This window comes from Verruconis gallopava (assembly GCF_000836295.1).
Source record: "Verruconis gallopava strain CBS 43764 unplaced genomic scaffold supercont1.7, whole genome shotgun sequence".
Lineage (NCBI taxonomy): Eukaryota > Fungi > Ascomycota > Dothideomycetes > Venturiales > Sympoventuriaceae > Verruconis > Verruconis gallopava.
Window position 1 is genome coordinate 425,035 of NW_015622143.1, and position 12,812 is coordinate 437,846.

General features: G+C 53.5%; 6 protein-coding genes across 6 annotated transcripts in view; 3 read left to right on the forward strand and 3 right to left on the reverse strand.

The window, feature by feature from the left end:
* Nucleotides 1-229: 229 nt before the first annotated feature.
* PV09_02794 (uncharacterized protein) lies at nucleotides 230-3,963 on the reverse strand. Its single transcript, XM_016355894.1, has 2 exons — nucleotides 2,926-3,963; nucleotides 230-2,641 (listed from the first exon to the last, which is right to left on the reverse strand). The coding sequence occupies exon 2, from the start codon at nucleotides 2,613-2,615 to the stop codon at nucleotides 378-380; it is 2,238 nt and encodes a 745-aa protein (XP_016216200.1). The 5' UTR covers nucleotides 2,616-2,641; nucleotides 2,926-3,963; the 3' UTR covers nucleotides 230-377.
* Nucleotides 3,964-7,398: 3,435 nt separating this feature from the next.
* On the reverse strand, nucleotides 7,399-8,853 carry PV09_02795 (uncharacterized protein). The gene is made up of 3 exons (XM_016355895.1): nucleotides 8,706-8,853; nucleotides 8,565-8,647; nucleotides 7,399-8,510 (listed from the first exon to the last, which is right to left on the reverse strand). Exons 1-3 carry the CDS (start codon nucleotides 8,772-8,774, stop codon nucleotides 8,105-8,107), a joined length of 558 nt encoding a protein of 185 aa, XP_016216201.1. The 5' UTR covers nucleotides 8,775-8,853; the 3' UTR covers nucleotides 7,399-8,104.
* Nucleotides 8,854-8,895: 42 nt separating this feature from the next.
* On the forward strand, nucleotides 8,896-9,917 carry PV09_02796 (iron donor protein CyaY). Its single transcript, XM_016355896.1, has 2 exons — nucleotides 8,896-9,357; nucleotides 9,419-9,917. The coding sequence occupies exons 1-2, from the start codon at nucleotides 8,992-8,994 to the stop codon at nucleotides 9,677-9,679; spliced, it is 627 nt and encodes a 208-aa protein (XP_016216202.1). The 5' UTR covers nucleotides 8,896-8,991; the 3' UTR covers nucleotides 9,680-9,917.
* Nucleotides 9,913-10,852, forward strand: PV09_02797 (uncharacterized protein). Its single transcript, XM_016355897.1, has one exon. It carries the CDS (start codon nucleotides 10,120-10,122, stop codon nucleotides 10,540-10,542), a length of 423 nt encoding a protein of 140 aa, XP_016216203.1. The 5' UTR covers nucleotides 9,913-10,119; the 3' UTR covers nucleotides 10,543-10,852.
* PV09_02798 (diphthamide biosynthesis protein 3) lies at nucleotides 10,682-11,550 on the reverse strand. The gene is made up of 2 exons (XM_016355898.1): nucleotides 11,304-11,550; nucleotides 10,682-11,246 (listed from the first exon to the last, which is right to left on the reverse strand). Exons 1-2 carry the CDS (start codon nucleotides 11,481-11,483, stop codon nucleotides 11,184-11,186), a joined length of 243 nt encoding a protein of 80 aa, XP_016216204.1. The 5' UTR covers nucleotides 11,484-11,550; the 3' UTR covers nucleotides 10,682-11,183.
* Nucleotides 11,551-12,495: 945 nt separating this feature from the next.
* PV09_02799 (uncharacterized protein) overlaps nucleotides 12,496-12,812 on the forward strand; it is a gene marked incomplete at both ends in the record, with an annotated part of 1,355 nt that continues 1,038 nt past the window's right edge. Inside the window, one exon of the mRNA XM_016355899.1 lies at nucleotides 12,496-12,796. Within this exon, the coding sequence (XP_016216205.1) occupies nucleotides 12,496-12,796 (301 nt within the window). The remainder of the gene's footprint in view (nucleotides 12,797-12,812) is intronic.

Below are 12,812 nucleotides of genomic sequence, written 5' to 3' on the forward strand. Positions count from 1 at the left end.
GCCGTTGCGACATTGAAACTCCAAGCCGAAGCTGGTAAGAAAAAAGCGCAAGAGAATTCCCCTCGTTCAAACCCGTGACTCCGCGCCAAAGAAAAACAAAAGACTAACCGCTCATTATGAAGAGAATGAAAATGACAAGTAGTGGGTATGAACCATTTCAGAAATAAAAAAAAGGTTCACCGCAAGGAACGTGGAATCACCTCTTATGTTTCTGCCGGCTATCCTTTCCTTTTTTTTTTTTTTTTTGCAGTGTTTGTTCTCGCTGGAAAATGAAGAGGAACCTTGAGCATCGAATCTACAGGCTAACTGCGTAACTCTGGAGTTTGTTGTGAACCGCGACAATCTCGTACTGGCCTCAAGCCCATTGCTGCACCAGGTCAACATATCGATGGGCTTCTTGACGACATGGAGACAGGAGAAGGAGGCAGTTTCAGCGTCTCTGGTGGCGGTTTATAGTAGCACGTGAACATGGGCTCATTGTCTTGCTTGGGTGACGATGCCGGCGGCGTCAGTGACCTCAGCTTTGTGGCGAGCAGGTCGGACCCGCCGGTGAGGCTGTTCGAAAGCTCGAGCTGTGCCTGGATCTTGGCGATGAGTGCCTGCTCCCTGAGAAGCTCGAAGTGTTCGACCTGGGTGAAAGTCTCGCGCTCCTCTTCATCCAGCATCTTCTCGTCGGTGCGGCGATGTTTAGCGAAGCGCAACGGTGTCTGAACTGGCTTGACCTTGCGCACGAAGTTGAAGCGGCGGCTGTTATAACGGTCAGAGCGGGCGCTGTAAAAGTCTTTAGACATCTCGTGCAGCTCCATGGCGCGAGCTGCGGCCAAAGTAGCCGGGGTGATATCGATCCGTGTCTTCCAGATGCCTTTGCTTGGTTTTCCGGACTTGACGACCACTGCGACGTGCGATTTGATACGCTTCTCCAGGGCGCTTCCGGAACCGGGTAGGACGTGGTCCACAAGGCCGATCGCACGAGCATCAAAGGGGCTGATTGGGACCATGGCCTCGAGCAGATCCTTCGCCTTTGACGCACCGCAGCGACCTGGATAAGAAATTGAGTGGTACTCGGATCCGAAGAGCCCGATGGCACGATACGCCGGGTTGATAACCACCTCTGCACCACACAGGACAACATCGCATGCGGCAGCAAGGGCGACTCCACCTGCTGCAGCGTTGCCGCGGATACCAGCGATAGTCAGGATCTTCCGAGAGGGGAACTCATGCAGGATATAGTGAACGACGTCATCGATGCGGTTGATGTTGAGCCACGACTCTTCAGCTGAAGACTTGGCAGCTTCAATGACGTTAAGATGGATGCCGTTGCTGAAATACGACCCGCCCATGAGCACCACGGCGCGGATAGGGTCGGACGGTGTCGAGACAGAGAGGATGTAATCCATAGCCTCGATAAGCTGCGAGCATTGACGCGTAGACATGGCGCCGTTGTAGAAGTCGAAGTAGAGGTACGCGGATCGTCCAGCCTCGCCGTAGCTCTGAAAGTCGACCCAGACCTCCTGAAATGTCGAATGCGGACTGATGGTCCAGTCAATTGGCAGGTCCCATTGTAATCTGTGTATCTGAGCCGCATCCACGACGCCTGCATCCAACAGACCAGTCACTGCAGGCACCTTCGGTGGCAGTGGATTTCCGCTGCCGCGCTTGGCAAGGCGGCGAACGTGTGTGATCCAAACGCCCCTTCCGTCGCAGGTCTGAATGCAGACGGCTTCGTTACGGATGGCGACAATGGTGCCAGGAAGTGCACCTGGGATCGCACCAGGATTCGGGCCACCGACGTTGTCTTCGACCTGTCCACCGTAAACATAGAGGTTGGGACCAAAGATGTTCGTCTGGGCGCCTGGCTGCGAGTCTGAGCAGCGGATGCGACGTGATATCTGCTGGGCGGTATGGCGCCTGACGTCAAACGCGCGCTCGATGGGCTTGAGTATGGAACCGCGGTCATGCGTGTTACCACCTTTGAAGGGCAATCTCGTCGAGCACGACAGACTGGCGTACTCGGGCTCGGCCTTGAGGTGTGGATGGTATCGGGTAAGGAAGGCGGATGTCGGCGAACATATGCTCGCTGCGCTTGCAGCTTTATCTATGCGCTCAATCGAAGCAATGGCGGCCTTGATAGCGGCGCGGGTGACGGGTCCACGGTACAGCTCCGATTTTGTCAATCCAGGCTGGTCAATGTCGATGGGGAACTGCTCAAAGGCCCAGATGGGGCCAGCGTCGAACTGCTCGATGGCCTGAAGGCAAGTGACTCCCCAATGCGAACGTCCAGGCCCGCATTCGACGTCCAAGGCCTGTAATGCACGGTCACGCTCAGGTATGGAGCCATCGTCGCCCATAAGCACCCAATCGAGGGCGCTGGCACCCGCATCACCAGGAGGGCCGGGATGGATTATGAGAGTGAGGTAGTTGTTGTACACAGCTGCAGGGACCTTGATAGTGAGGAAGGGGCACAGAATGATATCTGGTTTAGCCAGCTCTGCGGCAGAGATCATGACATCATCATTGATCGCATACTCAATGGTAATATCATGGGATGGTGCTAGAGCAAGGTAGAGGCGCTGCGAGAGCGAGTTGTGCGCCGTACAGAGGAAAAGGATCTTCATGGCTGACGAAGGTTGGTCGCGTCGCTCTGCAAGTGGTGTGAGAGAAGTCGCAGCACAGTTTATAAACGCTATATAGAGTAGAGAAGAGGCGTGCGCAAGTATACTTGGCTACGCAGAGAGAGAGAGCGGGCTTCCCGCTGGTATATATCACGAACAGTGCATGAAGGAATGATGGAGGGAAGAGAGGAAACAAAGTGAGGTTTGAGGCATGAAAGCAGTTCAATAGAAGGGGGAGCAGGAAGTAGAGAAGGGTAGTCGTGTTTGACTTTGCCTAGGGAAAGACAAAGTAAGGGCGACGACGCAAACGTACCTTTTTTTAACAAGCGGGCAGCATCAATAGCGCGCCAATGTTGATGGGCTCTCAGGGTCCTGTCAACGCCGGAATGATAGGTCGAATCCTGGTTGGTCGGGCTGAGGTCTTTGAAATTGGAGTCAATAGACCCAATCTGCTCTTACGAGACGTTTTTTATCTTGTCCTTTGTTTTTTTCTCTTTTTTTTCTTTTCTTTTCTTTCTTTTTCGGTAGGCGTGCGGAGCAAGGTGTGCAATATGGAGTTTTATTTTGCTCGAGGGGGGATGAAGGAAGGAAAGGAAGAAGGAAGACAAGGAAGAGGGAGAAAGAAGAAAAAAGGACGGGGGACGGTGAAGTTGATGGTGACGATCAAAGTGGAAGGAGCAAAGTGAAAGGAAGCAGTGAGTGAATAGTGAAATCGGGTAGGCAAGGGCGAGAGAGGGCGAGAGGGTTGAACACGGAAGGCGCGACGGGTGACAGCCAGCCAGCCAGCCAGACGTGAAGCTAACTTTCTGGGCTGAAGAAGGGGAGGGGGAGGTGGAGAGGCAATGTGGTGGATTTGGACGGGATGGAGAGGGAGGAGGAGGCGGAGAGGAGAAGGAGGAGGACTGGTTGGTGTAGTTTACTGCAGCACTGTCGTAGCCGCTGTAGTCGTTGCCGTCGTGGATTAGGAACGACTGGTGTAGAGGTTGGCCAGTATTGACGCCGTCCGTAGAAACTGGGGAAGCAAGACGAACGAAAGGCGATCGAGATATATGGTGATTTCCCGCCGTGTTCGAGCGACGGTCGTGTTCGACGATCGACGTCGCTAGCTTGGTGCTTGACTAGGCGTAGGATATAGAAGACGCACACGCTTCCCAATCACTGTCACGAACAAGACACCAAGATCGGAGGACGTACGGGGCGGATACGTCTCGTATGCGTTGGTGTTGCATGTCCTGCTCGCCTGTCTGGCGCACTGCCGACGTGCAGCTCACACACATCCACACGCTACGACCAGCAGGTGCGGCAGAGTGTTGTCGTCGTCGCCGTTCGCCAGCGTCTACAGACACGACTGCTATCTTGTTGTCCCCCATCGCTCGCCCACCTCCCGTCCCGAGGCGGGCCAGGACTTCCCAGGACGGCGGGAAAGAAGGGGCGGCTGGCGTCAATAGCGCGGGCGAGCTGCAGGCCGCAGGTTCAGCTAACGCTTCTGCTGTGCGCGGACTTCTCCATCGTCAGGCCATAACGACGCGGAGAGAACGACGTTGTGTTTCGAGGCGCGTCCTATGCATGTGCCGTCTGCACGGCTGGAGCAGAGAAGCAGGGGGGCAGCGATGCCGCGAGTGGCCGATCTGCGCACAAACGATGCGCTGCCCCCTGAACTACCGATCTGGCACCAGACCAGACACCACCACACTTTCTCTGTGCGAAACGCAGTCGTGGCGTCGCCGAACAAGAAATGATGGGCGCCGTGATCCAGCAGCGTCCCGAGCCAGTAATGGAGCTGTGTCTTCTTTCGCGCTGACAAGCGGGGTGGCGTCCAATGCTATTACCACAGTGATGGCTGTCTTCCTGTCCTGCCGTACCGAGCACAATTGCAATCTTCACAGCGCCGCCCCATCGCTCGGACGCTAACAGATTGGCTTTTTTGCCTGGCGATGTGATGAAGGCACCGTTCCCGATGCGATTTCTCTCCGATGCTGGCGCACGACCCTCCTCCCCTCCCCTTCCCTCCTCCTCGTCGTCGTCGTCCTACTGACTCCAACGGCCCCATCCACATCCCTTTGCTTCAAGCATCCTGCAAGACATGCGTCCTACGGCAGCGCCAGCAAAGCGCTTTTGCTTCACGCACATACATGCACCCGGGACCCGGGGATCGAACCGTCCACCGCCGGTCATTGCAAAAGGTCTTCTGACTGCCATCTCCCGGCGTCCCCTTCTCTTCTCTGCGCATGTCCAGCGCCATTGTCGCCATTCGCTTAACCAAAGGCGAATAGAATTGAACGAGTGTCTCGTGCCGATCCAATTGATCGTTGCGCCGCAAGGACAATGCCAACCTTCCCCGTTCCCGTTCGGTTTACGCTCAATTTTTCGCGCGCTTGCTGGACGCCACCTTTAGTGTCTCGAAACAAAAGCTGCCGCTGAGAATCTCCGATCCTTTTCTGTGCTTTGGGGAGGAATAATGTGGGCCCTACAGCCAGTCTATCCCTCCCTTGCACAAGGTTAAAAAAAAAGTTTCCGCAGCTTAGCAACAAAAGTAGTAGCGGCAGAAGTTGAAGCCGTTAGGGTAAAGATGTGCCAGATGTACCGCTGGGAGGTGCTGTGCTGCAATAGTATACGTTTCGGTTATTCGTCCGTAGTCATGCCTTGTTACGTCTGCTCCTGCTCAACCGTACAATTCGTATGAAAACTACGTGCCCTCTGTGGACGATGAGCGGGAGCAGAGGCTTCGATCGGTGGCTGGCATGTTCATACAGAATTCCCTGATGGCTTGGATCTTCCCTCGCCTTCTTGTTGCTTCCTTGTGTAACCTGTCTGCTGCCCGTCGGTACAGCACCAACGCACACATACACACACGCGCAGTCTCAGCCAAACCGAAGAGTCTCATCCTCCTACGATTCCTTCGCGTGCTTCCCGGCCCGTTCGCAACACAACAGCGGCGCCTTTCTCGTCCCACGGCGACCGTGCTTCGGTCCTACACGTGGGAGTCAATTCGTTGTTCAAAAACGTGCAACGCAAGGCGAGCTCGCCGGCCCTGCGAACGTTCGTCGGGACTGTGCAACAGAAGCTAAAAAGCAACAACAGGAAAGCACTCCAGAATCCATCGGCGTGCATGTACACGAGTGCATGCTACTCGCAAGCCGTCCCGATTTCGACAGCGGGCTCGCGCTCCGTCCAAACGGTGCGTCATACTTGTAACCGATGCTCCACGTGGACTTGTCGTCTTGGACATCCACAACGTCCAGCCCCAACGGGACGCACGTCGAAAATGCGTTTTTTCCCTGACAATTGATCCGACAAAAGATGCTCTCTGATCAGGACCAGGCTCTGTAGCTCCATCTGTGGCCTTGCATCATCCGGAACCCTATGTGTATGTCTTTCACTTCATGGAGTGGCTGGTTGTCAGAACCAACCCCCGCCGCCTGTCTTTCGACCTTTCCACGCCCAAATCTAGCTGTCTTATCTGCAAACAGCCACCCGCGCCTGCGAGCGAGAAGCAGGCTCCATAATTCGGAACTTTGAGTCCACGCTGGAGCTCTGGCTGTCGCTACTCTTCTCGATGTATCGTATACAGCAAGTTCTCAGCCTTGCTAGCCCCGCACGCCCCACCGTAGCAGCAGCAGCAGCAGTAACTATGCACGATCGAACCCTTGTTCGGATCATTCTAGTTTCTATATGCATCCTACACCCTGGTTTACCGTCCTTATATCGACTTCTCTCTAGGACAATTTTTGTTCCGGGCCAGCTTGCCTCCCTAGATAAGACGGACATTACCCTTCGCGGCAATATATGATCTGTCGAAACCAGGTTTCGCAAGATCATAACCCTTGTGACCACATTCGGGCTGCTGACAGTGCGCTCTCGCTGCCGCGCTAGAACTCACCAATGCTGGGTCAGCGGAGATTTCGCTCCGGATCGTCTCGTTCGAGGCGTAAACGTGCCTTAGCAGCCTTTCCCCATCTTCCCACGAGGTTAGGTAGGGATTAGAACTAATCGGGTTACCGGGTACTCGCCAATGCCAGACCTGTGTGATCTACAATAGCAAAGTGAAGGCCTACAAGCTGGCCCGACCATCCGGAGTAGTAGCACAGCTCCAACCACCTCAATTGACTCATGTGACAGCGTGTAGTATACGGAGAGTGCTGCAAAGTACGGAAAGAGCCTTTGCCCTCTGTGAAAACAGCTTTTTCGATCTGTCCAACCAAGCACGCAAACCTGAAAAAGGACTCACTTCTCCTCTCGGCCATCGCCGCTGGCAGAACTTCCGACTTGCATCCGTTATGCAGCGGACCCGACACCACCCTCTCGTGTCATCTGCTGGTCAAAAGGCGACAGACTTGCCATCCTTCCTCTCGCACCAACCACATCGAAAGTTGAGATTTTCGCGCCATATGATTGACCTCATGGGAAAAAGCCATAGGCTGGTATAAGCTGGGCCCACCGACGCCAGCGCATGATAGAATCAAGAAAGCGTGTCCGAAGGACGACCTCAGCTTCACTAACGCACGCGTCTATATGACGTGCTGCGCAACTAGCGTAGCCCACCACCGAGCGAGCTTTTGTAAATCGCAGAGATCGCAGCCACGCGACAGTGGTTCCCGCCACCCGAACGTCGCGCAATTGCTACATCGACTACGAAGGCCAAACCTGCCATCACGTTTGACTCGAATCGTTGCCTAGACAATGCGCACCTCCATCTTCCTGTTGGCAAACGGGACGAGGTGGATCTTCCACCAAGTGTTTGAAACTTAAGCTGCACGGCTTTCTTGCTGACCTCAAAGAATTTTGACGAAGATGCAACATGATGATATCTCTGAATCTGTTTCCAATAATTACATGACTCTATCTCGGATACCTTTGTGCCATAGCTACAAGTGTTCTCTCGACCTGCCCGTGTCTTTGTGGGCACAATCCTAGCTGTGTCTCGCTTCTTGCAGAAGCGTCTTCGTTGCATGACCCGACGCCCACATAGTAGTGACCGTGTATTCGGCCCGTAGGCGGAAATCAGAGTCTCTTCGTTTTCCGTAAAGAAGCGGGGCTAAGGGAAGATGCATTCACCGCCTCTTTAGAGATCTCGATTACCTTCTCCGCTGGGCTTCTTATTGACGCTCGAGACACGAGCAGACGATGGATTCCGTACCGGGAAGTACACGATGCGTTCGAAAAGACAACGCAATCGTGGATTCCGAGTGGCGTCTTTGCGATCTGCACGTCCGCTGCCGAAAACAGGCTTCGAAGCCTTGTGATGGGGAGCAAATTGTTCAAAAAGGATCAATCGGGTCTTTTCTTCGTCTATGCAGACTCCACCATATTGTGCTTTCGCTTTAGCACTGCACGCAGCGCCTCTTTTGTCTAGAGGCCTCTAAGACGTGCATCGAACTCTCTCCATCTGTTCGAGCTGCGCCGACGGGGCGGTCAAGCGAAGGCTGGTTGTGCGAGAGACACGTCCGGCATGGTTGACACATGGGTTCGATGAGGCAGTCGGGAAGCTCTCTTCACCTTCCCACCCAGACGCCCTGCCCTCGTCCAAAGGCGCTGCCAATTCCCCCATCCGTGCCCGGCCGTTTCGCTACCCGTCCTTGCGCCCTCACTCCTTCAACGACTTTGTCTACGCCCGTCTCCACTACCACACCTCCGACTATCATCTCGCTCAGCGTCGCATGCAGCGTCTCGAAGTTGAAGATTAAGTCCAGCTCGCACACATTCTCAAACAATCTATCCAGCGCTTCGACGAAGACCTGGATCAGGTCAAGCAGTGCCAGAGGAGACTCAGTCGACGTGCTGATCACTATGAAGTAGAGCGTGGCGTAGTGCCGGTACGTAATTAGAGATGGCGTGTCATTATGCTGTGAGGTGGGTGACGTGTTTGACGACGAGCTCGCGGCAAGCAGCGGCGGAAGACTGTTACCTATCAGCCAAAATGCTCTCTCACGATATAAATATTTAGCTTCTTACGGAAGAAAATTGCAACTCGAGGCTGGTCGGTTTGAGACGAGCGTGAAAATTTCTGATATTAGACGTTGCTGGACTGCAGTGTCCTGCGCTCAGTCAGACCCGGATTATCCTGTGCTTGGGGTGCCGTCCTAGCATACGTACCAACTGCGTATAGAACTTAGTTAGACGTGGCTGTCCAGAGTTGTTGAACACGAGCACCGCGTTTATCATGGCTGGAGATTGAGAGTTAGCAGAGACAGTGTTTAGTGTCGTTTCCGACACCGAGCGAGTTCGCGGAGTCGCGGGGGTTTATTCCTTTGCAAAAGATGGTCAGAGCTTCTTCACTCCAGCTAGTGACATCAGCAAACGTTAGCAACAGAGGTACAAACGAGTCAATTGCCCGCCGCGGAACAAAAACGCTACTTTTTGAAGAGACTTTTTTCACATTATGGCTGCCCAATCATTGACTAAACAAGCACTTCGAACTGCCCTGCGGCGGTCTCAGCCGTACGTACACACGCGGCCCTACAGCAGGATACGGCCATGCCTTGGCCGCGACCACTTACGGATACCGTCTCTATACTTCACCCTCCCAGCGCCCCGGCTGTTCCAATCATCGGCTCAACATGCGTCAGTGAAGACTCCCGACGCGGGCAAAGCTCCAACGCCGGAGCGAACAGAAGCGCCACCCTCGCAGAAGACGGAGATCTCCATGCAAGAGTACCACGAGAAAGCGGACGAGTTTCTTGATGCACTGGTGGCAACGCTGGAGAAGAGGCAAGAGAGCAAGGGCGATCTGGATGTCGAATACAGTGTAAGATCGGTTCACCCCATGCACGATCATGGCAGAAGGCTAACATGGACGCATCATGCAGGCTGGCGTCTTGAGTATTGACATGGGCGAGAAGGGGACGTATGTCATCAACAAACAGCCTCCGAACAAGCAGATCTGGCTGTCTTCACCCATCTCAGGCCCGAAGCGTTATGACTGGGTCCTTTACTCAGAGGGACAGGACCAGAAGGAGGGCAGCGGCGTCGGCGACTGGGTGTACCTCCGGGACGGGACAAGCTTGACGCAGCTTCTTAAGAAGGAGATTGGCGTAGATCCCACTCTCGATGCCGACACAGAAATTTGACGTTCAGTAGCTTTGTAGGGCGCGCATTGGGAATCTCTTTGTTCATACTGTATTAATTTCGAACTGCTCGCGTGCCAGCGAAAATCTGACCGGAAAGGTCATGCGCGACCCGCGATTTGGGGTGCCGCAACTGTGCAAATAGTATCTTATACCAAATGACAAATCTCGACGGATGGGTAAAAAAATGAAGTCAACCTCGTAGCTACCGGTCTCTTCTGCTGCCACTCCTTGATAAAAATTTTCCCCCGTCCACCTTTCGTGTAAAATCGAGGTGTTTCGAGCCTTCGCTAGCATCGACGAGCTGCTCTCCTCCGCCAACCCGTGGAGGTTTGACATCGCTTCTAGAACGTTCGCGTGACATCAGTCCCGTACACTTCAATACTCGACCAAGATAAAATACAGGAAACACGCAAGCCCAAAACGTTCCCCCGAAAGACCCAATGAGCCATTTGAGACTGAAACTAGGCCGAATTCTTTCACCGCGAGCACATCCACACGCCAGACCACAAGTTTGGGTTCACTCCGTCCGCCCATCATCGACCGCAAGCTCCGCAATGTCGGAACCAAGCAACCAACAAACATCGCAAGAGCCGACACAAGCGGGGACGGACACGCCTGTCCTGGCGCTGCCGGCCGTCGAAGACGCCCAGGCGACGAAGCTGGACGCGTCCTCGGGCTACGGGACGGCCAGGTTCGACGCGCTCGGTCCGGTCGTCGTCAACGTGGACGGGACGCTTTCGCGCATCACCAACTGGGACAAGATGGCTGACATCGAGCGCAAGAACACACTGCGCATCCTGGCCAAGAGGAACAAGGAGCGGCTTGACAGCCTGAAAGCTCAGCAGAAGGACGGCGCGAGCTGAGCACGGGTTTTGGTTCCTGCAAAACAAGAACAAGAGAAGAGGATGAATAATGAATCCGTGTGTTATTAAATAAAAGAGAGAGAGAAAGAGACAAGAACATTGGACGGGCTTCCATCATTTCTGCGGCTATTTTTTGCCGGGATGGGACATTTCTCTTGGAGCGAAGAGCAAAGACCGTGATAGACGATGCTTCTTTTCGTTTTGCTGGGCCGATACGTCGAAAGCCTATGACTCTTCTTTTCCACTGACGAGAGCATAAAAGAATCTCATGCATGTTCTCTGTGGTAACATACAAACGCCCCTTTTTGTTCGTGGTTCCTCTTCATTCTTTCTGCGTGCTATGTACTCGTGAAAGTCGTCGCTACTTGGTCTCGCGTGACAAAACTCAAAACTTCCCGCCCTCCTTCTCTTTCGCTTCATTTTATGGGCTCATTCTCCAGCCACGCGCTCTTTCCTGGTTTTCCACATGATGCGCTATTCCCCAAGGAGCTTGCACAAATTCTGAAGAGCTCGTCCACAGATCTCTCAGCAGTCAATTTGTTTATTTGCTGCGGTATGGCTTGTCACAACCACGGGCACGGCGGCGGCGTTTGCACATTCTGTCTTCGCATACGCTCAGATCGCGTAGTTGCAGTGGTGATTCACGCAGCCACGGTCACGGCCTTCGCGGGCTCGTCTGGCTTCTTCTCTGGCGGCAGATCTTTCTGCTCCGATGCTCAGCACATGAAAGAGGAGTGACACCCACTTCGGACTTGACTTACGGCCTCGAAGATGACCAGAATCTCCAGGCTGCAACTTGGGCACCTCGCGATATCTTCGCCGTCTCTCATGTCCGCGACGCTGATCTCAAAGCGGTCGCCGCATGGGCACGGATAGTGGTAGATCTCAAGGACAGGGTCGTAGACCATTTCCTCGATTTCGACTTCTTCGTAGACACCCATGGCGAAAAAGCTTCGTTCAGATGTAGCTAGTTTTGACGGACTATTATGTTTGAGCTTTGTATCACAAAAATTATCCTTTGCCACATGAAATCTGCAGGCGGCCTCTCTCCGCATTGTGCATCCTTCTAATTCTGTTACGCTAAACCAATTCGGGTTCGCACGACATGCTTGACTTTGATCTTTTCTCATGTTTCCGCAGCACCTTTCGCTCTCTACTTTGTGACTGTGGCTTCATATTTGATGCGATACTCAGCTTTTATCTACTAGTCCACCTCATAGGCTTGTTCTAATATAAATTATTTTTCTAGCGCATTGAGCATATCAAGTACACATCAAACATGTGCCTTCAAACTCTCCCTGCTAGCGGCATCTCAGTGGGCAAGAACAACAAACGATTGCTACGTGCGAAAGAATGGTTGTAATAACATAATGAATTCCCGATTTGCAGCCAGGCCAACGTCCGAATTTGGTCAGAGGACAGAGCAAGATCCAAACTCCTGACACATCCGATGCCTGAGGTTCGTAAGCCTCTGACAGCCCCACCACCACTGGAACAGTGTTTTGCCTCGAGTTTTGACCGGATCTGCCCTTTGGCATCCCGATCTATAGATGCTTGCGAGATGTTTACGACCGTAGACCAGTATCATCGTTCGCCTCAGCCACATTAGTCTTCTCGGATGTTCTAAGATCTTGCCATCTGGGGATTCATCCGCGTTTGGAAATGCCTCAAGAAGCATCATGGTCTTCAAGCAGCGCAGAAAGAGTGGACCAAACAGACGTCTCTAAGAATCCTTGTCATGCAATCCGGCTTCTTCAATACAGTATTGACACTGGCGTTTATGGAATTCGCAGCGAAGCGTAATTTCTGTTCATAACTACTGAACATTCCCTTAGCTCCCTTGGCTCCCAAGACTTGTTCCGCGTATTCTCTTTCTTGACCTTTCGTGCTGTGCACCTTTTTTCATTCTTATCTCGAGCTGTGCTCCTCCTTATACCTATTCTAATATTCACAATGAGATACGTCATTCCTCTCGCCATCAGCTTTGCAGCCATCGCGGTCGCTGCTCCAGTGCCGCAGGACGACATTGCATCCATCCTGGCCGCACTGCAATCTACTAGCCCGGAAGACGCCGCAGCAGCCAGTAGCCTCGAGAAGCGTCAAAACGATATTTCTTCGATCATTGCTGCACTCCAAGCAACCAGCCCAGACGATGCAGCAGCAGCAAGCAGTCTTGAGAAGCGCCAGAGCGACATCGCCTCCATCATTGCTGCACTCCAGGCAACCAGCCCAGATGATGCAGCAGCAGCAAGCAGTCTCGAGAAGCGCCA